Here is a 22,487-nt window from a genome sequence, read left to right as displayed (position 1 = left end):
GGGACACAGGGAGAGGAATCAGGGTAGCCACCATGCAGTGTCATGCACAGAGCAGAGGCTGTACCCAGGCCTATCTAAGTGCCACACACTGTCCCCATTCTCTGAGGGAAGCGATACCTGACTAGTCCCTTTTCACAGATGGGGAAACTGAGGTCCAGAATCAATGCTGGCCACAGTCTCCAGTTATGAGGCAATAGAGCTGGAATCCAGCTTTTAAATCCAGCTATTTATTGTGTGTGTGGGCATACATACCAGAGGATAACTCGTGGGAGTTGGTTCTCTCTTTCCACCATGGTTGGATCTCCAGAACAGAACTTGGGTCATCAAGCTTGGCTGCAAGTTCCTTTGTCTGGTGAGCCATCTCATCATCTCCAGAGCGGGGATTAGAATCAAACAGTTTGGCTGTGGAGTCCCCAAGATGGGCAGGGGTGACTCGTCAGGAACCAGCACAAAATCACCAGTTGTTCCAAGTAGGACTGGTGAGAACCGAGCTCCAGGAGGAAGTCGGAGGTTGCCATGTATCCCGTGGGCCTCACTTTTGACCTCAGGGCTGCTCTGTCATCCCAGAGGCTGTGTGGGTTGGCCTGACTATCATCGCGAGCTTTCAGACACCCTGGGTAGGAGGCTTTGCTTCCTAGCTTGGGGGATTCACAGAGGGTGCTGACTTTGTGTGGTACCAAGCAGGGCCTCTGTTTCATAGCCGGACAGTGGTGAAACCCCAGGCTTCTACATGCCATATGCTAACTTATCAATTGCACACAGTCTATCATCTTATACTTGAAGGTAAAGGTAGCAAGATCGGGGGTTCAAGGTCAGCCTTAGCTACATAGCGAGTTCACAATCAGCCTGGCATACCTGAGCCCCTGCCTCAAAAATAAACCAAAATCGACAACCCTCACCATCTGCTGGCAGGGAAGGGCCATGGGGCTAACCCAAGCTAAACAAGAGCCTGGCATGCTTCCACCCAGAACTTGGAGGCCGAGGCAAGAGGAATTCAGGTTCCAGGGTTAGCCTGGGCTTACAAAGGTGGACTTTGTCTGAAACACACACACCAGCACCGAGGTAGAAACTGAGCTCACACAGTAGGGCCTCCTGTAGAGGAAGCTCTGTGTCTTCTCCCTCCCTCTTTCCCCTCTGGCTCCTGGCTGTGGAGGAATGCCCCAACATTGGGCAGTGTATAAAGGCATGACTCTGGCCCTCTGCTTTCTGGAGACAGTCCTGTGACCTCACTCTGAGGAAGCAACCCTCAGAATATTATCAGACAATTGCATGGAGACCTTCCCACTTTGAGGTGCATGAACCCAGAGAGAAAGACCGAGGCCCACGTGGCTGTCTGAAGCATCTTTTTGGCTGGGATCCCCTGCTTCCCCAGACAGAATGTTCTCTGAGTGAACACAAGGCTCTGTGTCTGCTGTTCTCTCGCAGACACGGCCTAAGTGCCTGGTGACGGCTGTGTACACAGTAGGAACTTAGCTCCTACTCCCCCAGTGACAGATCACATCCATCTGAACATATGTCCTAGGATGGACCAGCGCTCAGCTCTTAAAAAGTGCCCACGAGGACCCAGATGGCAGGCATATACATCCCAGTCTGGTTTCTCTTGTCCTGTGTATTGAAACCCTTCATAATAAGTAGGTGAACGTGACAGCAAGGTAGGCTGACAGAGGACAAGGTCACACAGCAGGCAGGCACTGTAAGCAGGTGCTAGGAACCCATGAATCACCAAAAGGATGGTGGCAGGTGAGGCGAACACTCATGGCTCCCAGACCATGGCTCCTGCCCCAGGGTGCCACAGAGCTTCCCAGAGAGAGAAAGTGACCGCCTGAATCACACACCACACCTGAGGTCAAGGCAGAGTCTCGCCGAGGGTCACCTGAGCCCTCAGGTTCTATTCGCCGAGTCTTCCTAGCGTTTTCTGTTTCTGGACCCGGGGCGATAGTGATCCCAGTCCCTCCTGGCCTTTGTCCTTAAGCATTGAAGCTGCCACTGGGTTTCCAAAGTGGATCCAACTCAAGGATTTCCCTCTTTTTCCTAATTGTCCAAGACTGTAGCTGTCAGGGACTGCCTCAGAGACACCACAGAGAATGGGAGAGGCACCTGAACTGCCGTGAGACCTGCCCCTGAGACTGGAGGGAAAAGCCATCTACAGCTGTGACAGGGTCCCACGTAGCACACATGTAGCTGTGGAGAACATAGCTACCACAAGACGGAAGCTGGGCTCCTCTCTTGAGTGGAAAGTGACCAGGACACAGGCCCTTGCCTTCCTGAGATGCAAGCTGGGCTTCATAGTGTGTGTCCCTGTCCCATATGGCTCAGCAATATGTTCATCGGCTGTAGGGGTACACACACACACACACACACACACACACACGCACGCACACACACACGAGACAGACAAAGGCAGGCAGGCAGAGAGAGAGAGAGACAAAGAGACAGAGACTCAGACAGAGATAGAAACAGAGACAGACAGAGATAGAAACAGAGACAGACAGACAAACAGAGACAGACACAGAGATAAAGAGTAACAGAGAGAGACAACAGAGGAAAAGGACAGACCGAATTGAAACAGACAAGGACAGAGAGCATGCGCCCTCTAGTGGCCACCCTGGACTCTGCGGTTGCCAACTGGAGGCCCAGCCTTACCCTCTTTGGCCACCAGATGTCTTGGTTCTGCGTAGCCCAAGGCAGTTTTTCTTTTCCAAAAGCCATGATATTCTCAAGTCTTCCAGTGAACGAGGCCTCACACACTCTGCCCGTGACACCTATGTCACACGTGTGTCTCCAGTCTCCTGTGTACCCTCTGCAGTCCCTCCGCCCCAGGCAGGAGAATCTGAGCATGGTCTCTGTTGCCCTCTGGTGGTCACATGTTATAATACAGGACAGACTGGGATGAAGTTGACTACTGGAAGAGCTTCCTGAGGAAGCTGATTGATCCCTTGAGAGAGAAGATCCCAGGCAGACGGATGCAGGCAGGGATGGATGTACCAGGTCACTGGTTATCAGAGGCCAGTTCTGGCTATCAGGGTTCAGCCATTCCTGCACCCAAGATCTGACCATATCCTTGGAGCATTAACAACCCCCCCCCCCCGCCAGGCAGAAAAGTCACCAGCAGTCAGTGAATGGGTCCCCAGAGGCACAGGAGGTGGGCAGGTGTCCTGTGTAGGTATTTCCTCTGCAGGGCAAAGCAGTAGCCCCTAAGTGAGCCCCACCTCCCATGCCAAAGAGACTCATCTGCTCATCCAATGTGCAGAGACCCCCATTTCCGATAAGGCTATGTCCCGAGTTTTAGGACGGACTTGTGCTTTGGGGAGACTCTTTTCAGCCCAGCAAGAGGCCCATAGTGGATGGAGTAGAACAGGGCTTGGGGCTGTGGGCACCACAACTTGACATTACCCAGAGAGAAAACCACAGGACTGGCAGAGCCCCTGTGGATAGTAAGGGCTGTGACAGCCCCAAACAGAGGTCGCAGTACCTTAAAGAACATGCAGAGATTTGTCTGTATACTGTCTGAGGGGACCTGGCCCCCTAGAAGGGGAACATAGCACAAATGCTCCTGAGACCGACACACAGGGGTGCTCCTGAGTGCCAGCTGCACAGGTACCAAGCTCCCAGTGCCCTGCCCACCCTACCTCTTCACCACAATGCCAGGGGCTCCATCTTCCTAATTAGGCAATCGACTAGATTCCAGAGAGGTCACGTGATTTGCTTTTAGGTCACACAGCTGAGCTGGGGTGTGGGATTTGAACCTGGTGCAGCTAACCTTATAGTCCCTGTCTTAACAAGTGTTTGAAAGCAAATACCAGCATGGCGAGAGCTGGAACGCACAAAAAGCCGACCCAGTGTGACAGCCACCCCAGGGAGCTATCAGCCTCCCGCACGCTATCTCTGCCTCCACCGCCAGGCCTGGGCATGACTCCGGCAGCTTTGCATCTTATGTGAAATGACAGACTGTGACACATGGACCTCTCATCATGAGTAAAATACACCTGGGGAAGTGGGGGTTTCAGTGCTCGGACACTGGGGTCACCTTTCCTAACACCTAACAGTGGGAGTCGCACACTTAGGGAGAGACCCAGGACCGCCTAATACGCTAACCGCTGCTCTGAGCTACTGCCCTTCATTCCTTCTCATTCACAGGCAAGTCCTCTGCCCACCCCGCCCCCGCTGCCCCCTCCTTTACCGGCTACTTCTCCACCTCACCCTTGACAACACCAGCTCCTATGCCCCGCCCACCTGGCCCTCCGCCTTTGGGCCTTTATATTATGCCAGGACCCGGGGTGAAGTCCCAGGCAAGCTGCCTTTAGGACTCTCCCTGTCCCCTCCTGGTGAACACAGGCTCTTTGAACACCAAGAAGCTCCATATTTGAAAACATGTGGAGTCTCTCTACTACCCTCCCCCTACCCCGCCCCATTTCAGAGTGCAGTTAAGCCCAAAGCAAGCCCTCCTCACCCCACGGGGGAGGCCCTGGTTGCCCGGCAACCAGCTGGGCTCCTCCCAGGGCTTGCCTGGGATGGCCCGTTGCCTGGCAACCAGGCAGCAGAGTCCCTTGAGCCCAGCCAGACCACACAGCTGGGCCCAGCCTTGGCTGACTTCTCTCTGCCTAGGGAACCCCCGGGACCTTGTTCTTATTCCCCAAGATCAAGGCGGCAATTGCCTCTGTCCACAATGAATGTCGTCCTCTCCAGGTGAGCAGCCTGCGCTGCTGGGAGGGAATTGCTGGCGGGATCGCGCGCCCGGCCACCCCTTCTAGGTGGAGGGAGGATAGAGCTTGGACCACAGAGGTTTCCAGAACCCAATCTGCCTGCCTCGCCTTTGCTGCGTGGAGACTGGTACAGCCACTCACGGGTCTGTTCCCTGCTTCCCACTCGTGCCTCCTAGAAAGCCCCTGACAACTCAGGTCCCAGACCTCGCCCTCGGGTGCCCTGCCCACTGCTCTGCCTCATGCCCCAGGCTCACTGTTATTTGCCCTCTCTGATTGACTTTGAGTCTCCCTATGGCTTAGAGGCTGGGTGCCCTGAATGCACCTAGGGTACTCCTTAAAAGTTGGCTTCCCAGTCTCACCCCAAGGGGCCTGCTTCCCAGAGCCTGGGACCTGCATGTCTAACCTGTGTGTGGGTGATGCTGCCTTGGGGTCCAGCCTGCTGTGTGCCCTTGGACAGAATGCTTTGCCCCTCTGGAACTCAGTTTACTTGATTTAAAAGCAACGTCTTCTAGGGGAGTGTGACCAGGGCGTTTGTAAACTACAAAGTTAAGGCTCATTAGGAGATGATGTTCCTCACAGGTCTGGGGGTGGGGGCGGGCAGAAGGGGCTTGGATTCTAGGAAGAGAGAGCTGCAAAGGATATCAACAGCTTGGGCCTGGGAGAGGGGGATGTAGGGGAGGCCTAAGGAGGCCGACACCGCAGCAGGCCCCTGAGCTTGTAGGAAGGCTGAGTGCCTGTGTTATCACTGAGCGTGGGGTGTGGGTAGGTTACACGGAAGGGGACAGGGACGGACGAGGATGGGTCATGGGAGAGGTGGCATGAGCCTTGTAGGTGTGTCAGGGAGGGCAAGGGTGTGGACTGCAGTGGTCGAGAGTCTGCAAGGTGCTCCACAGAGGAGCTCAGGGCTGGTGGGGCGGGAGGAGGGATCAACCAGGAAGAATGGGAGAGCGAGGGCCCAAATACTCTCCAGGTAGCTGGATGGGGACATGGCACCGTGCATCTGTCACACCTGAGCATGCCGCACCCAGTGGGAGTCACCACAGCTGTCTAAAACGATGACCCCCCCTATCCGAGCATCCCTGGTACCAAATGAACTGCAAGGAACGAGAGACTGGGAATGAGAGAGGGTGTGCAAAACAGTCCTCTTAAAAATAAATTGTGTATTTGTGTGTCTACAACGTGTGTGTGGCTGGCTGTGTGTGCCTGCGCACACTTGTGCAGAGCCCAGAGGAGGACACTTGGTGTCTGTGACTCTCCACCTTACTCCCTTGAGACAGAGTCTCTCACTGAGCCAGGTACTAGGCTGCCATCCAGCAAAATCAGCCATCCTCCTGCCTCCATGCAGATACATACAGGTGCATGTCGTGTCACTCCTGATCTTTTTTTTTTTTTCAAGAGAGAGAGAGAATAATGTGTGTATGTTTTGTTTTTGAAACAGAGCTTCTCTGTGTAGTCCTGGCTGTTCTGAAACTCTCTACGGAGGCCAGGCTGGCCTCAAACTCACAGAGATTTGCCTCCCCAGTGCTGGAATTAAAGCATGCATGACTATGCCCAGCTCATACTTTTATATTTTCAGTTATGTATGTGTGTATACAGATGTGGATTTGTGCACATGAGTGTAGGTGCCCATGGAGGCCAGCAGAGGGCATCAGATCTCCTAGAGCTGAAGTTACAGGCGGTTATGAATCTGGGTTTTCCTATAAGCAATAGGCATGCTTAACCACTGAGCCATCTCTCTAGACCCTACAATTTAACTGGGGATCTTGACTTAGGTCTTCGATAGTGTTTTTTTTTCCCCCACTGAACCATTTTTCCAGGCCTCAAACTATCTTTTAGTCTCAAATAGATCCCCCAAAGGTCATTCATTGAACCCAAAGCTTCTCAAAAGGGAGGAAGAGTGGACAGCGTGGGGAGGGCCCATGGGAGCGGAGAGGGTTGGAGGAGGAGCCTCTGCTGTTGAGACAGTGGTGTGTACAGAAATGTGGGGTGCTGCACCCCTTCACAGGCCCCAGGGACAAAGGCCCCACAAAGTCCCATCTACTGCTGCTCGGCCATGGGACACAGGCAGGTCTTGTCTTCTGCCTCAATGGACCCAAGAATTATTACTTAGAACTGCCCAGGGACCAGGTGCTTGAGGACCAGGTGCTGCGGGCTGTGCCTGCCACACTGGAGAGGTAGGTACTGTGACTCCAGGGCCCGTGACCTTGTCTTCACTTGGTGTCATCACCCCCCACCCAGGGACAGTCAGGTGAAGGCCATGGAGAACACTGTGACCAATGCTGAGAGGTATTTCGGTCAGTTCTGCTCACTGCTGGCCTCCTACACGCGCAAGACAGCCCGGCTGCGTGACAAGGCTGACCAGCTGGTGAAGCAGCTCATGGATTTTGCCAACACTGAGAACCCAGAGCTTCGGGCTACCATGCGAGACTTTGCCGAGGACCTGGCCAAAGTGCAGGATTACCGGCAGGCAGAGGTGAGCATGGCAGCCCGGGTCAGAAGTGAGAGCTGGAACATTCTCTCCCCTCAGGAACACACTGGTGACAGGGTGGAGAGCTAGAAAGCTTCAATGTGCTGGACAAGGACCATTCCAGTCAAGGGGACCTGGAAACCTATCGGGGGGAGCCCCATGATGGCCATAGATTCCTGGGTGTAGGGAGAAGATGAAGGAGAGGCGGTGGAGTGATGTCTTTTCAGAAACATTCTGTGTGGTTGGCAGAGAAGAAGACATGGGAACGCTGTGGCTGAGATTTACAGAGGGGTGCACACAGTACAGGCTGGCTGACAGACAGCTCTTGCTACACCCGCAGATAGCCAGGCAGGTGCATGCTCTTGGGATACAGGGTAACTGTACTTGAAAGAGGCTGCTGTGTTTCTCCAATGGTATATGGGGATGCCACATGGTCACTGGGTGGCTGCCTATGCCCACTGTCCTTTTGGAGGGGACAAGGTCACTCTGTAGTCTAGTCTGGCCTGGAACTCAAGGCCAGCCTCCTGCCTCAGCCTCTGGTGTGCCAGGGTTACGGGTGTGAGGCACCCTTCCCTTCTCTAACCAGTGGGACAATTGAAACTTCTAGCTCCATGCTGGGCAGCTGAGTGCCAGCCAGCGTCCCCACCCAGCTGCAGGCCTCTGGCTTTCTCCCTGCTGAGAGCCGGCCCTAAGCCTAAGAAAGAGCTCATACAGCCACCCAAGAAGGACATCACCTGCTTCAAGTGTTTAGGACATCAAAGGGGCAGAGAAAGGAATTGCAACTGAGCTTTCTGAAAGGAAGGGGTCGGTCTGTCCCTTTCAGGACCCTTTACCATGACGCTGTCCCTCTCAAGGGTTCAGGGCACTGGAAAAGAATGGCCTGGTGGTGCTTCAGCAACTCCTGTTCCTTTGGTGCGTCTGATCCCCAAGATGCTAGGAGCCATGGCAGGAAGGCAGACCTCTCTGTCTTGCCCAGATACTGGCCCTGCACAGTCCTCAACCAGGGACTCCTCTGCTGCTGGTGAAGCCTCAAGACCCAGAGCAGTGCCACCTCAGGGTCCTGTGGGCACTGTGGGTGTATTAGCTTGTCACTGCTTCAGTCAAACACCCGACAGAATAACCTAAGGTGGGAAGGGTTTTGTAACATGAGGGAGCCTTGCTTGTTGGGGTTTCTGTCCTGCCCTGTTCCCACAGCCGTTTAGCCCCAAAGAATCACACAGAAGTCTACATTAAATATAAACTGATTGGACCATTAGCTCAGGTTTCTTATTAGCTCTTGTAGCTTATATTAACCCATTATTCTTATCTATGTTAGCCACATGGCTCAGTACCTTTTTCAGCGGGTCAGGTCACATCCTGCTTCTTCAGTGATCTGGGCAGGACTGGGAGGAATCAGCTTCCTTCTTCCCAGAATTCTCCTGTTCTCATTTCCCTGCCTCTACTTCCTGTCTGGCTACTGGCCAATCAGCATTTATTTAAAATGTAATTGACATAATACAGAATTGCCCCCTACCAGGGTTTATTCTGGCACATGTGACGGGGAAGTCATGGTGGTTAGGATGAGGCAACTAGTCACAACACATCTGTAGTCCGGAAGCAGGAAAACGAATGTCACTGCTCTGCTCCCTTTCTCCTTCTTATTCAGTTCAGACTCTGGCCCATAGAATGGTGTCACCCACTCTTAGGGTGGGTCTTCCCACCTAATTCATTGGATTCTCAATGAATCCAATCTAGAAACTGCCCCCACAGATGTGGTCAGAGTTTGTCTCCTAGGTAATTCTAGGTCCTGTCAAGTTGACAATCAATGTAACCCATCATAGGGTGGGGGGGGGGCTTCCCCTTTCTCTCTTCTTCCTGAGCTGCTGGTTGCTAAGAGAACCTGGAATCTGAAGCCTGGGATGAGGTCTGAGGGTCTTGCACTGCTTCCTGTTCCTGCTCACTGGCCCTGCCAGTACTAAAGATCACGAAGAGCAACCAGCTTGGAGTCCTATACTAGTGTTTGCTTCGTGCAACCTCCATCTCCTCTTCCAAGCATCTCAACACCTTGGGGCCATCTGGAGCCCAGAACTGCACTGGGCCCAGGAGAAGCGAGGGCCTGAAGTCCTGTTGCTGTCATGATGGGACTCCCCACATAAACTGTCCCCAGAACATGTCAACCTCCCTACTGATACCCCTAAGTTCTGTGTCTGCTGTTGTCCTCCCAGGCTCTGAAAGTGTCCCATTAACCTCTGAGATAGTCTGGGGCACAGTCACTGTCCCAGCACACAGCTGGGGATGCTGGCTTAGTGGGACAAACACATGGCCAGAGCCCTTGAGGGCAGGGCCAGGCCAGGCTCTTGCCACGCCTGGTGTGGGCCCTGTGTGTGTCTCCCGGGGGTGCAGGTAGCTGGTCATAGATCTGTCTTCACTATTTTCTTATGCTGTTCCATGCGCCCTGCAGGTGGAGAGGCTGGAGGCCAAGGTCATCAGCCCCCTGAAGCTCTATGGAGCCCAGATAAAGCAGACCCAGGTGAGCTGGGTGCACCTCAGGGTGTGCAGGAGTGGGGCCTGGCCCCTTGGGATCTCTAGAAAACAGTCCTCTTTTCCTGCGTAGGCAGATATCAAGAAATGTAAACGTGTCCAAAATAATGAGATCAAACAACTGGAAAAGCTGGAGAAATTAAGGCAGAAGTCGCCCTCAGATCGACAAATGATTGTATCCTTTCTTCTGCTAGGCAGGGTGGCCATTCCACACAGTGCACTGGAGGGATTGGGGATCCGGATCCACTGGGCAGGGGCTGCCAAGGGGTACTGTAGTCAGAGACTGCTCGATCGTTTCCTGGCCACCCAGACCTGAAACAATCGCACAGAAACTATATGAATTACAACACTTCTTGGCTGTTGTCTGTGGTTTCTGTCCTGCCCGGTTCTCATAGTCGCTAGCTTCCAAAGAAGTCACACAGAGAGTCTGCATTAGTTATAAACTGATTGGCCCATTAGGTCAGGCTTCTTATTAGCTCTTACAACTTATAATAACCCATTATTCTTATCTATGTTAGCCACATGGCTCGGTACCTTTTTCAGCGGGCAGGTCACATCTTCCTTCTTCAGTGTCTGGGCAAGACTGCAGAGGGAGCTTCCTGCTTCCCAGAATTCTCCTGTTCTCATTGCCCCGCCTCTATTTCCTGTCTGGTTGTCTCGCTTGTACTTCCTGCCTGGCTACTGGCTAATCAGCGCTTATTTAGAACATAATTGACAGGATACAGAATTGTCCCACACCACCAATAACTTAGACTTCCTATTAACCAACTCTTACATCTTAAATTAACCCATTCCTATTATTTTATATTTTACCACAAGGCTCATGGCTTACTGGTAAGATTTGGGGGCATCTGTCTCCTCTGGTAGCTATATGGCATCTCTTTGCCTCTGCCTACTTTCTCTCTAAATCTCTGTTTGGATTTCCTGCCTGGCTTTATTCTGCACTGCCATAGGCCCAAAGCAGCTTCTTTATTAACCAATGTTATTAAAACATATTCATAGCATACAGAGGGGACTCCCACATCAGGGTACCTACCTAACCTGCAGGCCACCTGGCTTCACCTGAAACCTTAACAGCCCTCCTCAGTCCCAGGTGAGTATTGTGCATTACATTTTCGCCTGGGCAGGCAGCGTCTCCCCATCTTATACAGGTAACAAAGACTTCATGGAATGGTGGGTGAGACTTAACCAGTGAGGTCGGTGCCCATGGGGCTCAGCACAGCAAGGTGATGCAAAGGGAGGGTGGTCGCTGAGGGTCAGGTGGTCTGGGCTCTGTCAAGCAAGCCACACAGTCATGGGGTCACCTGCATCCTGATCACAGGGTAGTCACTGCCAGCCCCAGCCCTACTACCCAAGCAAACTCAGGCAAGCTTGGATATGAATGCCAGTCTCAGTGAGATGGCGCTGACATCTCTCCAAGGCTCCAGCCTGCCTGTGAGCTGGGTGCAGGACTGTGGAGGGCTAGTCATCTCTGCCCTGCTTGTCACTGTGAAAGTGACCCTTCAGGGACATAAGTCATAATTTCTCTTTGACCTTGTAGAAGGGTATCACCATGACTGACAGTCACTGTCTAGCTCTAGCGCTCTCTCTCTCTCTCTCTCTCTCTCTCTCTCTCTCTCTCTCTCTCTCTCTCAATGTCTCTCTCCTCAAAGATCAGAAGTTAGAATCCATCAAGGGGCACTCTGGCCTCATCATGAGTAGGCAGGCTGCGCCTCTGGGAACCTAGGGGATTGGCCCCATCTCTTCCAGCATCTCGGTCACAGTCCCACTGGGCCCCTCAGTCCTTGTCCCCTCCCCACACCTTTCCTGTGCAGTCACATCTTCCCCCAGTTCCCCTCCAGCTCACTCCTGGGCTTTATCAGAGAATTCAGGATCACTACACACCTCAGGTCAAGTAAATAAGCAGCCCACAGGCCACTGTGGCCTAGTGTGCCCTTTACCATGTCTGGTGACCTAAGCACAGGACACAGGGTTTAGGAGGTGGACATCTCTAGATGACCATTCCATAACCTGGGGATCACCACACCTGAAGACCATGTCTGGTGACCTGTGCACAGGACACAGGATTTAGGAGGTAGACATCTCTAGATGTCCATTCTATAACATGAGGATCACCACACCTGAATCAAGAGGCTCAGGCATGGCCGTCAGCCTAGAACAAGCACCTGACTTGTATGCCAGGCCCCGCTAGTGTCCCTACCTCCTGGTCACCCATCTGTTTAGATCCCAGCTCCCTTCCTTTACTGGGGACCAGACCCTAGCTCCATTTCACAAACATCTAGTTGGTGTTAGAGTCCCATTCTAAACAAGAGGAAAGAGAGGCCCATAGGGGTGACTTGCTCACTGTCACACGTGCCCTTAAACCCCAGACTCAGGATTTAGTTCCAGGGAATGTTGTTCAGGGTTTGGTCTTGGCACAGAGCCAACTTGTCCCGTGTGGAGGGACTGGGCCATTCACCTGCAGTTGTCCCTGGGTGGAATCAGCTACCAAGAACACAGAACCTCCATCGAGTAGTGCTCAGACCAGCAAATGCCTGTCTTGAAATGACGGTTGTTGCTGGCGGTACTGGAGCTGACTGTGAGGCTCTCGGGTCCCCCCACATGCTGAACATGCTCTCCCCTGTGGAGCGGCTCCCCAACTTTTACCATCCAGTTCTCCCAACTTTGCAAGCAGGTCTCATAACTGCCTCCTGACTAGTGAGAAAACTGGAGCCCAGAGAAGTTAAATGGCTTGGCTGAGGACACACAGCTAAGCAGCAGGTCTGTCCAGTCCCAGTGAACACCCTTTCACCATGTCTGCCTGACTTTTTCTTCAATGACCCAGTTAACAAGAGACCACCCAAGGCAGGAGAAAGTGCCCCACAGGAGATGGCAGGACTGAATGACCCAGAGTAGTATCTCAGGGCCAGGCTCACCCTGTGACACTTTCTACTCTTGTGTCCCCGAGCCCAGGCGGAGACCAGCGCGCAGAGGGCCTCTGTGGACACCAACCGCTCTACCCACCACCTGGCAGAGACAGTGGACGCCTTCCAGGAGCAGAAGCTGAAGGACCTCCGGGTAGGCAGTGACAGCCTTGTGTGAGTGTGTGCACGCACGTGAGCGGGTGTGAATTCCCGTGTTTGAGAGTAGGCACACACGCACTGTGTGACGACACAGCCCTCAGAGGCCAGGGCTCTGGGAGAGTTGATCCTAGCTGCAGATGACAGCCTGTCTGCTGTCTGCTGGGGTAGGCTGGCCTCGCCCAGCTGTTCAGTGCTCTTGGCACAGCGCCTGACCGGGAGGATACTGAGGCACAGCTCTGTCCCCATCATCCTCTCCTGTGTCTGCTCTTCTTTCCCAAATGTGTCCAGCTAGCTCCCCCTTGGAGCTCTAAAAGCCCTTTTAGGAAGCAGCCATGTTGGGGTGCTGTGAGGCAGGCAGGGTCTCCTTTATCTCCACCTGAACCCCCACCCGCCCGGCATCATGGGATACTAGGTCAAGTCCCACTTGTTCTCACAGGACTGACCATGGATTTCCCTGCCTACCCCACCCTCCAGCCCTCTCTTTTCCACCCTTAAACCTCAGGAACCTCTTGACAGTCAGTTCTGATCTGTCAGTCTTGGCGTTCACACCCTTGGCTCACCTTGTCCCAGGGTCAAAGAATAGCCCCTCCCAAAGTAGCAATCCGGGGGCCTTCCAGCCTCCTACACAGTCACCCCCACCCAAAGCTAAGGCTCAGGTTCCTTCCTATCCCAGGGACTTAGCACGTGCTGTGCCCTGAGTCAGGCCTCTGTCCTGGGTTTACCCCTTTTATCTCTGACGTACAGAAGATCAACTAGGACTCCCCCCTCCCCAGACCATCAGGGCCCAGGCAGTTGTGGGTATACTTGGGAAGTATTTGTGGAATGAATGAGTGAGTATATAAATGAATGAAGCCGGGAACTGGTGTCTCCATTAGGAGGCCTTTCAAAAGTGGGCACTGTTAGTATGGTGTGGAAGGGATTTGACACCTGTGGGGTCTTCTTGCCTCTAGGGAGAGGGCTGCCCCCCACCCCATTTAAAAAGATCCAGGAATGTTGCTCAGCATCCACAGTGTGACCCTTTGTGACACTGCTACCCTGACCAGGCTTCTCTCTTGCAGAGAATCTTCTCTGACTTTGTGACCATCGAGATGGTCTTCCACGCAAAGGCAGTGGAGGTGTATTCCAGCGCTTTCAGGACCCTGGAGAGCTACGACCTGGAGCGAGACCTGCAGGTGGGTCCCCGGGCTTGTCTGGGCTTTTGAGGGTTTCTATCTAGCTTGAGGGCTTGCTCTGATGAGCTACTTCAAACAGCTGGTCTGGATGCCACCCCGTCGTGGACTCTTCTCCTGGTCACCTGGAATGTCACCTGCTCAGCATCACAGGACTGCTTAGTACTGAAGAGAGACGGCTGGGACAAAAGCTTTCTGTGGCTGGCACTCAGCTCTCGGCTCAGAGCGCTGACTGTCCCCAGCCGCGCTGATTAGATTCACAGCCAGCTTTATCTGCAGCGCTCTGGTCCCCAAACCAACGCTGGGAGCCAATCATCCGTCCCTTTATCTTGTGGCTTTGGGTCACAGTCTGGAGACGGGCTATTTCAAAGGCGTCTTTCTGTGTGGGCAGATGTTGATGGGAGGTAGCTGTTCTCTGGACACAGGGAAAGGGTAAAGGTGCCTTGGGAGGCAGTGTGGGGGTCCAGTGGGTGTGGAGCTTGGTGACTGAGCCAGGAGTCCACAAAGCCCACAGCCTCGCACCTACCCCAGGTTCCCTGCAGTGGATGGTTTCCACCACCAGCAGCCTGAGACACGGGGTCAAGAGGAAGTCATTCTGTGTGTTCCTGCCAGGATGGTACAGGTGACCCGCTAAGGCTGTCACTCAAGAACAGAATGGGAGATGGAAGATCCATTAACGGGTTTTTACATAAGCTTTAAAACCACACAGAAGGCTACAGAAAAACCCCAGGTTCTCCAAAGCTTCATTGGTCTTTATGGCCCATGATAGCCTGTCATGATCCTCCTGTCTCAGCCTCCTCGGGGCTAGGATTACAGGCATGTGGCCCAAGTCCCAGCTCTACAGTATTCTTTTAGGGGTGGAGAGCAATGTCTAATCAGTGCTTTCCCTGTGTTACCTGGTGCCCTTGGCCTTAGTTTTCCCATCTGTTTGATGGGATTAGAGGACTCCCCTCAGGGGGCTGCTGTAGGGTCTATAAAAAAGCAAACAGGAAATGCCCAGAGAGGCTTCATAGCTGCCTATGCTTCCTACTCCACTCTTGTGCTTTCAAGCTGGATCCAGCTACCCTGGTCTTTCCTTGGCAGGACTTCAGGGCCAAGATGCATGGAATTTATGGGCACGGTGAAGCTCGGCCACCCACAGAAACCAGCCCCTCTCCATCTGTCCCTTGGCCTCTGGTCAGCCAGGTGAGCATTTCCATGTCACAGGAGTCAATCCAGGACAAAGGGAAGAAACCAGGGGCATGGATGGATGGGTGACAGCTGGCGCAGTGGGGACACCTCTGGAGAAGGACTGTTCGTGTCCACCTGCGTGGGCCACCACCCCAGAGGCACACGGAGGGGAGTACACGGGAGGGAAGGGTCTGGCATGATAGGGTCTGACCTGATCCCATCTGGGCCAGATTCAGAACTTCTCAGATGTTAGGAATAAGGCACACATGGCAGATGTCATCTGACCTCTAAGGAAAGGCTCGCTGTCGCCAGCCTTAGGCCAACAACCTCAGGGAGACTGGCAGGGTCTGAAAGTAGGATGTAGACAGGGCAGGGATGGTCCTAGAGTCACAGTGATGAGAGGTGGTCACTCTGAGGGAGGTGACCACTGTGAGGGGGTGGACACTGTGAGGGAGGGGGACACTGTGAGGGGGTGGACACTATGAGGGAGGGGGACACTGTGAGGGGGTGGACACTGTGAGGGAGGGGGACACTGTGAGGGGGTGGACACTGTGAGGGAGGGGGACACTGTGAGGGGGTGGACACTGTGAGGGAGGGGGACACTGTGAGGGGGTGGACACTGTGAGGGAGGGGGACACTGTGAGGGGGTGGACACTGTGAGGGAGGGGGACACTGTGAGGGAGGGGGACACTGTGAGGGAGGGGGACACTGTGAGGGGGTGGACACTGTGAGGGAGGGGGACACTGTGGGGGGTGGACACTGTGAGGGAGGGGGACACTGTGAGGGAGGGGGACACTATGAGGAGGGGGACACTGTGAGGGGGTGGACTCTGTGAGGGGGTGGACACTGTGAGGGGGTGGACATAGCTACAGTCATTCCTTATAGTGGTACAGGAGAGTCACCTGTCCAGCTCCTGGTCACCACTGCTCCTAGTTTGGGTGCTGCGGCTGTGACTTTTCTTTCCATCATTCAGAGTGTTCAGAGTACCATGGCACACCAAGGAAAAGATGAGGAGGAGAGCGAGGCAGACTCTGTGGAGGAGATCCCCCTGGAGGACCTCAGGGGACAGCAGCAGGGAGGCCATGACTAGGAAGAGGATCCAGCGGCAGGTGGAAGGCCTCAGCTGGCCTGGACCCTGGTGGGCTCTGCTTGTGTCCTCAGGTCAGGGATCCCCGTAGTCTCACTTCCCTTATCGGCACAGCAGGCTGCTCTGCGGACTCCTACTCCTGGTGTCAGTGAGAGACATGTGACTCTCGGTAGCATCCTTGCTTTGCCTGTTTCCTGCCTTCATCTGGGGACAGGAGTCTCCACACTTGCGTTATGCTAAAGAGTGGTGGATTAGTTTTGGGGGTCAAGTACCACCAACTGGGAGGCTAAAGCAGCAGAAGCATAGACCTCCTTGCCCAGAATCTGCCATCCACATCAGGTGTTGTGGGTAGGTACAGGCAGCCTAGGCCTATGTCCAGCTTCTGGCTTGTACAGCCTGTTCCTATGGCTATGATGCCGAATGTCTGCTTTTGATTCTACACAGTGTTCTTCCTGAGTGCATCTAAGTCTGTACCCAAATGCCCCTTTCTGTAAGCTCAGGGTCCCTGCTGTGGTTGCCTTCGAACCCCTGCACAAGGACCATTTGCAGGCTCTGCACCCCAGGACTTGATTCTTCAATACATGAACTTGGCAGACAGGCACAGATCTCAGCCATTACACAGACATGGCATGATCTATACAGTGGCCACGGGGCCATGAACACACAGAGGTTCACAGTGGGGGTAGGTAGAGGGTGGGTGGGCACCTCCAGGAGCATGTGTAGGGTGATCCCTGAGCACACTCTTCAGGGGAGCTGTTCCCTAGGAAGAATGAGGCCATCATGAGCATGAAAGGTCCTAAGTTTGAAACAATGTACTCATGGGTGAGTTCCACAGACAACTTGGGTGAGCCCAGGCTTGATCACCCCCTAGGCATCAGGGTGCCCCTGGCCCTGCCTCCTCTCTAAGCCAAAACACTCCCACGTGGGAGACCCCAATTTGGCCCCACATGACAGGTGGCGATCAGGTACCCCACATGTCCAAGTAGCAGGCCACACTCTGTCCTCAGGCAAACTCTAGCCCAGCTTCCGGGTCTAGAGGGGGGTGGGGCTATCTATTTCTGCAAAGCTCGTGACGTGACTATGTATTCTGCGAAGTCCTCACAGATATGTGAAAACAAGTTAATATGACTTCTTTTTTCAAAGATAATTTATTTCAGCTTTCACCTCCTGACAAGTCAAGGTACTATATATATGGATAGGTACACTTTTTTTTTTCTTCACAGGAAACAGCCCTGCCTGAGATCCTCAACCTCATAACTTTCTCAACCTTAATTTTAGAACATGACCTGGCAGGGCACCAAGTTGTGTAACTAACATATAAAACACAGCATCACTGGGGGGCTTCTGGCAAAAAATGGGTATGGAACCCTAAGAGAGAACAGACCGCACAGGCGGAGTCCCCACAGGAACTGCACTGGGAACCGGGTATGGCAAGGCAGCCGACGGTCCAAGTCCTCACATATGCTCCATGGGGATACATGGCTGCTGTCTGAGACTAGTGTCTCCCAACAGTCAAATGTCCAACTCATCCCTCTCAGGGATCCCCATTCTGAATGAAGTGACGGTTTCAGGCTACTGACCAGCGTTCTTCTCCCCAGCTGACCCTATGCTAGCGCCTCTTGCAAGCATGGCGGTGAGCCAACCTTTCTCCCCCACCCCAGGCAGGGTCTCTTTCCTCCTTTCCATGAACACAGCCATCATCTAGCAGTAAGGGCTCCTCAGCTCAGGAGCCAAGCCAAGGCAATCCATGGGCAGGGGTCCTTTCTGGATAAAGTTCTCTCTCTGAAGTTGAGCAGAGCTTGTAACTGAACTCATACCACTTCCCATCAGAGCCTGGAGTCTACAGTGAAGCTGGTCCCCCAAAGCACCAACTTCCTGAGGAGCCCCATGAACACAGCCCAACTTGGGGTGGTGCTCCCAGCTCTGTTTTTCAAAGCTCAGACTAACTACCAGAGGGACATTTGCATAAGCTTCCCTGTCACCCTGCAGCAGGGCAAACTGGCCCACATCACTCTCTGGACCCCATCCCTCTCCAGGAGCAGGTGGCATGCTGAGCCAGAGTCTCCAGGGGAACTGCAGTACAGAATGGAGGCCCTGCAGGAGCCTGCCATGGAAGGTGGCCTTAGTAGGGGTATGTTCACCACATGTGAGCAGTCTGGAAAAGACGGGTCCGCTCATTTTCTGACCTAATAGTGTACTCCCTGAAGGGGTGGAGCACAGGAACCCAGCAGCAAGAGGCCTGTCCAGTCAATGAGGCCCATTCCGTGGGCATCTACCGGCAGCTTCTCAAGCTAAACAAACCTGAGACTGTGGCTGTGAGGATGGATCTGAAGGAAGATGGGAGGTGTGGGGGCAGGAGCCTGGAACCCAGGAACCACTGTTTCCCCGAGGCTTTAGGCTCAGAGCCACCTCCTAGAGGCCCTTCCTATGTGTTCCACACAAGAATCCTCTAGTTTTGGAGTCTTCTGGCTGTCCAACTGCAGTCTGGGAACCGGGATAAAGCTGTTCCAGCTGTGCAGACTCAGCATGAAAAAACCAGCTAGTCACGTGACCCAGGAAGGTCAAGCTCGCCTGGGACTTCTGAGGTCACCACAATTAGACCTCCACTCTTCACACAGTTCCCAGCAGGGAAACTTGGGTCACTCACACCAGCAACCTGGAATGGCAGGTGTTTCTAGAGTAGCAAGCTGCCCTTGGAGCCTCCAGTGTCCCTGATCCACAGAAACAGAGCACTGACTGCTTCCTCTTGGGTGAGGGGGGACAAGGCAGGCTGTGGGACCCCATCTGTATCAGGCTAACTCTTCAGCTGGGACACTGGCTCTAAGGCTACCCTGAGTTCTCAGGATCACCTTTTGCTGTTTTGTTTTTGTTTTTTCCCTTGAGATCAGGGCTCGTGTGGCCCAGGTTGGCTTTGAACTCCCTATGTAGCTGAGAATGACCTTGAACTCCTGATTCTCCTGCCTTCACCTCCTGAGTGAAGGATTACAGGTGTACAGTAGGCCCAGCCAGGCAGACTTCCTTCCTATGTGGATGAAGCTTGGACACCAGCTTTGTCTGCAGCCCGCTTGTTGAGACACTGCCCTCCAAGAGAAAAATCATGGCATGCCAGGTTGCGCAATGCAGATCTCTCAATAGACCCGAGTGTGGCCCCGCCTGTGGCTAGACACTCAGCCTGGAGGCTGCCACGCTCTGCAACCGACACCCATAATATGCTAACAAAGCTGACCGCAGCAGAGTCACAGTTTACCACTGGCCTGTTTTCAGAACTGGTGACAACACTGTTGTGAGTGACAAAGACTCACACAGCGCTGAAGGTCACATGTCAGAAAGGCTTGAGTGTGCTGCTAATGGGCCTGCACAGATCTGGGCCACTACCAGCCAAGACTGGAGATACTGCTTGGGATTATCCAGGTAATTTGACCTGCTTGTGAGCTCAGCAGGGCAGCCAAGGAGTGCTTGCCAGGGCTCACCAGTGCTTGGTGAGCCCTAGGGGAAAGCTACCACAGGAAGACAAGATAACTCATGGGCAGACTAGTGACCTCCCAGAGACACTGGCCAGAGACTCCCAGATGACAAGGCTAGTTGTCAACACAGGACATCTGCAGGTGATGGTGGGCTCACCTCCATCACCTGCATCTTTGCTCCCATCAAGGGCCACCTTGTCCTCAGAGGGCTACCAAGTACTTAGCAGTGGCCTGTAGATCTAACATGGGTCAGAGTTTCCCAACTCTGTAGGGCTGGATCTGCAAGAATAAAAAGCAAGACAGACAAAACAGATAACAGAGCCATCCTTCCTTTTCTCCTTGAAGGGTTATCTCAAAAAGTTGTTGTGGAACAGTCTCCAAGTCACTTCTAAAGACCGTGTGCTGGAACCACTGGTTCTCTTCCCCTTAAGGCTGTGCATGGCTGCACGGGGCAAGGCAGAAATCAGACAACGCAGCTGCTGGAGTCAAGTCTCACTACTCCTGAGCTCAACTAACGCAGGACTGGGAGGAGCAAGGAGAGGCTGCCATACTTGTACAGTTGAGGAAGGCTCTAGAGAGGACAGCAGGGGTGATCCCAACTTGATGTCACTTCCCTAAAACACAGGAGTGGAGACAGGCACAGTTATGGGGTCCTAAGGTTGGGGTGGGTGTCCTAGCTGGCCCCAGTAATACATCCTATGTCATCGGGGGCTGACCAGGCTGTCAGCATTTGTTTGAATTGTTCCGCGATGAATGAACGGCCTTGGTCACCCCCAACATCCAAGAAATGCTCGATCAAAAGCTCGACCCCATCTGCTTTTCTTTGGACATCCTAGGGAGACATTCCCCACAGGGAAAGCTTGCCTACGGCAGCTGAGTACATGGCTGTCAGGAGAGGACTGCTGTGCTCGCAGACAGACCTTGACTGAATATGACTGAAGGCTGAGGGATGGGGAACGATGAGGCAATGGAGGGTGACAGCAGAGCCTGCAAGGCCGAATTCAAGGTCAGTGACCAGAATGGCTGTCGCTGGCACAGAAGGAACCTAGGCTGCTGGTGGGGTGGATGGGGACAGCAGCTCTGGAGCCAGCACACTGGATGCTGTGGGTTAGACTTTGTCTGGCACATGGGTGCAGAGGAGGCAAGTCCCTGTGGGTCTTTCAGAAGGAGAAGGGCACGGGCTGGAGCTATCAGGCAACTTCACTTCCCTGTGGCCTCCTCTCAGTCAGATGGATTCTGTGTGCTCCAGCTCTAAGCAGTCTTAGCAAGGGTGTCCTCCCAGCGCTGCCGACGACACCATTCCCCCATGCTTCTTGCACTCCATGACATATATTGCTGCTGTCTGAGAACTGAGAATTTTCTCTGTTACTGAAGGAGAGACGGCGTCGAGTGGACAGTTCACAGGTTCTGTTGACAGACTTCTGGAGTCTGAGACAAGGCTGTGGCTGGCAGAACACTCACACCCTTAGGAAAGTGACAACCTTTGAGTTCTCTTCCAGTTCCTGTGATTTCTAGTTCCTGCCACATGCAGAGGTGACAAAGAGCAGGTAGCCAAGACCTTTCAGGAAGGCTCCACGGTCCCTCCACACAGCTATGCTCCCACAAAGTCCTGTGGCAGGGAGTGGCTGGCTGTGACCCTCAGTGGAGGTTCTGTTTGCACCTTATAGCTGTGTGTGTCCCTCCTGCACCTCCATGTCCACATGTCCCTGGCTCTCAGAAGGAACTCTGGGACCCTAGCTTATGGCCTCCTCCACCGTCTGTCTCATCTCATAAGCCTGGTGCTCAAGGATAGGTGGGGGTAGATGGTCCCTCATTTTTAGCTGTGTAACCAAAGGGACACCTTGTACATAGAGTGGGGAGCAAACACAGGCAGGGGGAGACAGGCTTCTGGAGTCTTTTAACTGCTAGTTCTAGGGCAGCCAGGAACGGCTCTGGGTGCTGCTGGTGTCATGCAGGGTCATCACTGGGGTGACAGCTCCCGGGAGAGCAGCGTGTGCTGACCTCCTATTCTGTGGCCATTTGTTCAATGTGGTCACTTAGCAGCTTGTATTGCTCTGGAAGAGAAGACAGGATTATTCCAGAAGAGATGGTTGGTAGCCAGGAATGACTTGGCCTAATCTGCACACTCAGGCCATGGATGAGACTACTGGCTAAAGTCATGGTCAGTCACAGGTAGTTAGACACTCCTTGCGAGAGCTCAGAGCTGAGCCTTTGTCAAGGAGCACACTCTTGGGAGTGGGTCCTCACTCTGATGAGAAACACAATTTTTACAGGAATGGTGTCATGTATGGAATGCGGCCCCCGTAGCCAACAGAAGGTTTGTTAAGCTCTGATGGCCACATGGAGGGGGAGATAACACTGAGGCTGCCTGCTGGCTGCAAATGCCCTTGTGCCTTTGCAGCGGCTCCTCCTGGCTAGAAACGAAGACAGTCTATCAAACAGAGGTCTAAGTATAAGGCGTTGGTCCAGGAGAACACCAGTAGCAAATGGTAACATACGAACCTGCTGCAATGCTGAGACAACAACACTGAGTCACAAGGCTCTCTGCTGAGGCAGAGCAATGGACTCTGGGAAGCCTCAGAGTCCCCCCATTATCCACCACCCTGCCCTGACAGTGTGGTTCAAAACCAGATGGCACTCTTGAAGGTACTCACTTGTGGCCAAGGTTTTGCTCTGCACAAGTGCAGAGACAGACTGACAGAGCCATGTTCATTTCTGACCTGGCTGTGCCTCACATCACTTGCCATCCCTCACCAGACACGACTTTTAGCTACACAGCCAGAGTATACGTTCCACAGATTCGGGAAAGAAGGTAAGCCAGGGGAACAGGTTTCCACGGCAGGTG

At 53.6% G+C, this 22,487-nt stretch overlaps 2 protein-coding genes across 5 annotated transcripts in view; one reads left to right on the top strand and one right to left on the bottom strand.

Moving 5' to 3' along the window:
* Nucleotides 1-4,526: 4,526 nt before the first annotated feature.
* On the top strand, nt 4,527-17,325 carry Cibar2 (CBY1 interacting BAR domain containing 2). Its single transcript, XM_048437405.3, has 9 exons — nt 4,527-4,686; nt 6,942-7,176; nt 9,611-9,679; nt 9,764-9,865; nt 10,261; nt 12,638-12,747; nt 13,811-13,924; nt 15,005-15,106; nt 16,065-17,325. The coding sequence occupies exons 1-9, from the start codon at nt 4,667-4,669 to the stop codon at nt 16,179-16,181; spliced, it is 870 nt and encodes a 289-aa protein (XP_048293362.1). The 5' UTR covers nt 4,527-4,666; the 3' UTR covers nt 16,182-17,325.
* Kiaa0513 (KIAA0513 ortholog) overlaps nt 17,308-22,487 on the bottom strand; it is a 49,558-nt gene continuing 44,378 nt past the window's right edge. For all 4 annotated transcript variants that reach the window (XM_048437403.3, XM_085681801.2, XM_085681799.2 and 1 more), the window contains one exon: nt 17,308-21,696. In XM_048437403.3, the coding sequence (XP_048293360.3) occupies nt 21,647-21,696 (50 nt within the window). In that variant the 3' untranslated portion in view covers nt 17,308-21,646. The remainder of the gene's footprint in view (nt 21,697-22,487) is intronic.

Source organism: Myodes glareolus, chromosome 22 (assembly GCF_982192425.1).
Source record: "Myodes glareolus chromosome 22, mMyoGla1.1, whole genome shotgun sequence".
NCBI classification, from domain to species: Eukaryota; Metazoa; Chordata; class Mammalia; order Rodentia; family Cricetidae; genus Myodes; species Myodes glareolus.
Note: the sequence above shows the minus strand (reverse complement) of the source record. Positions and strands in the feature narration are given on the sequence as shown.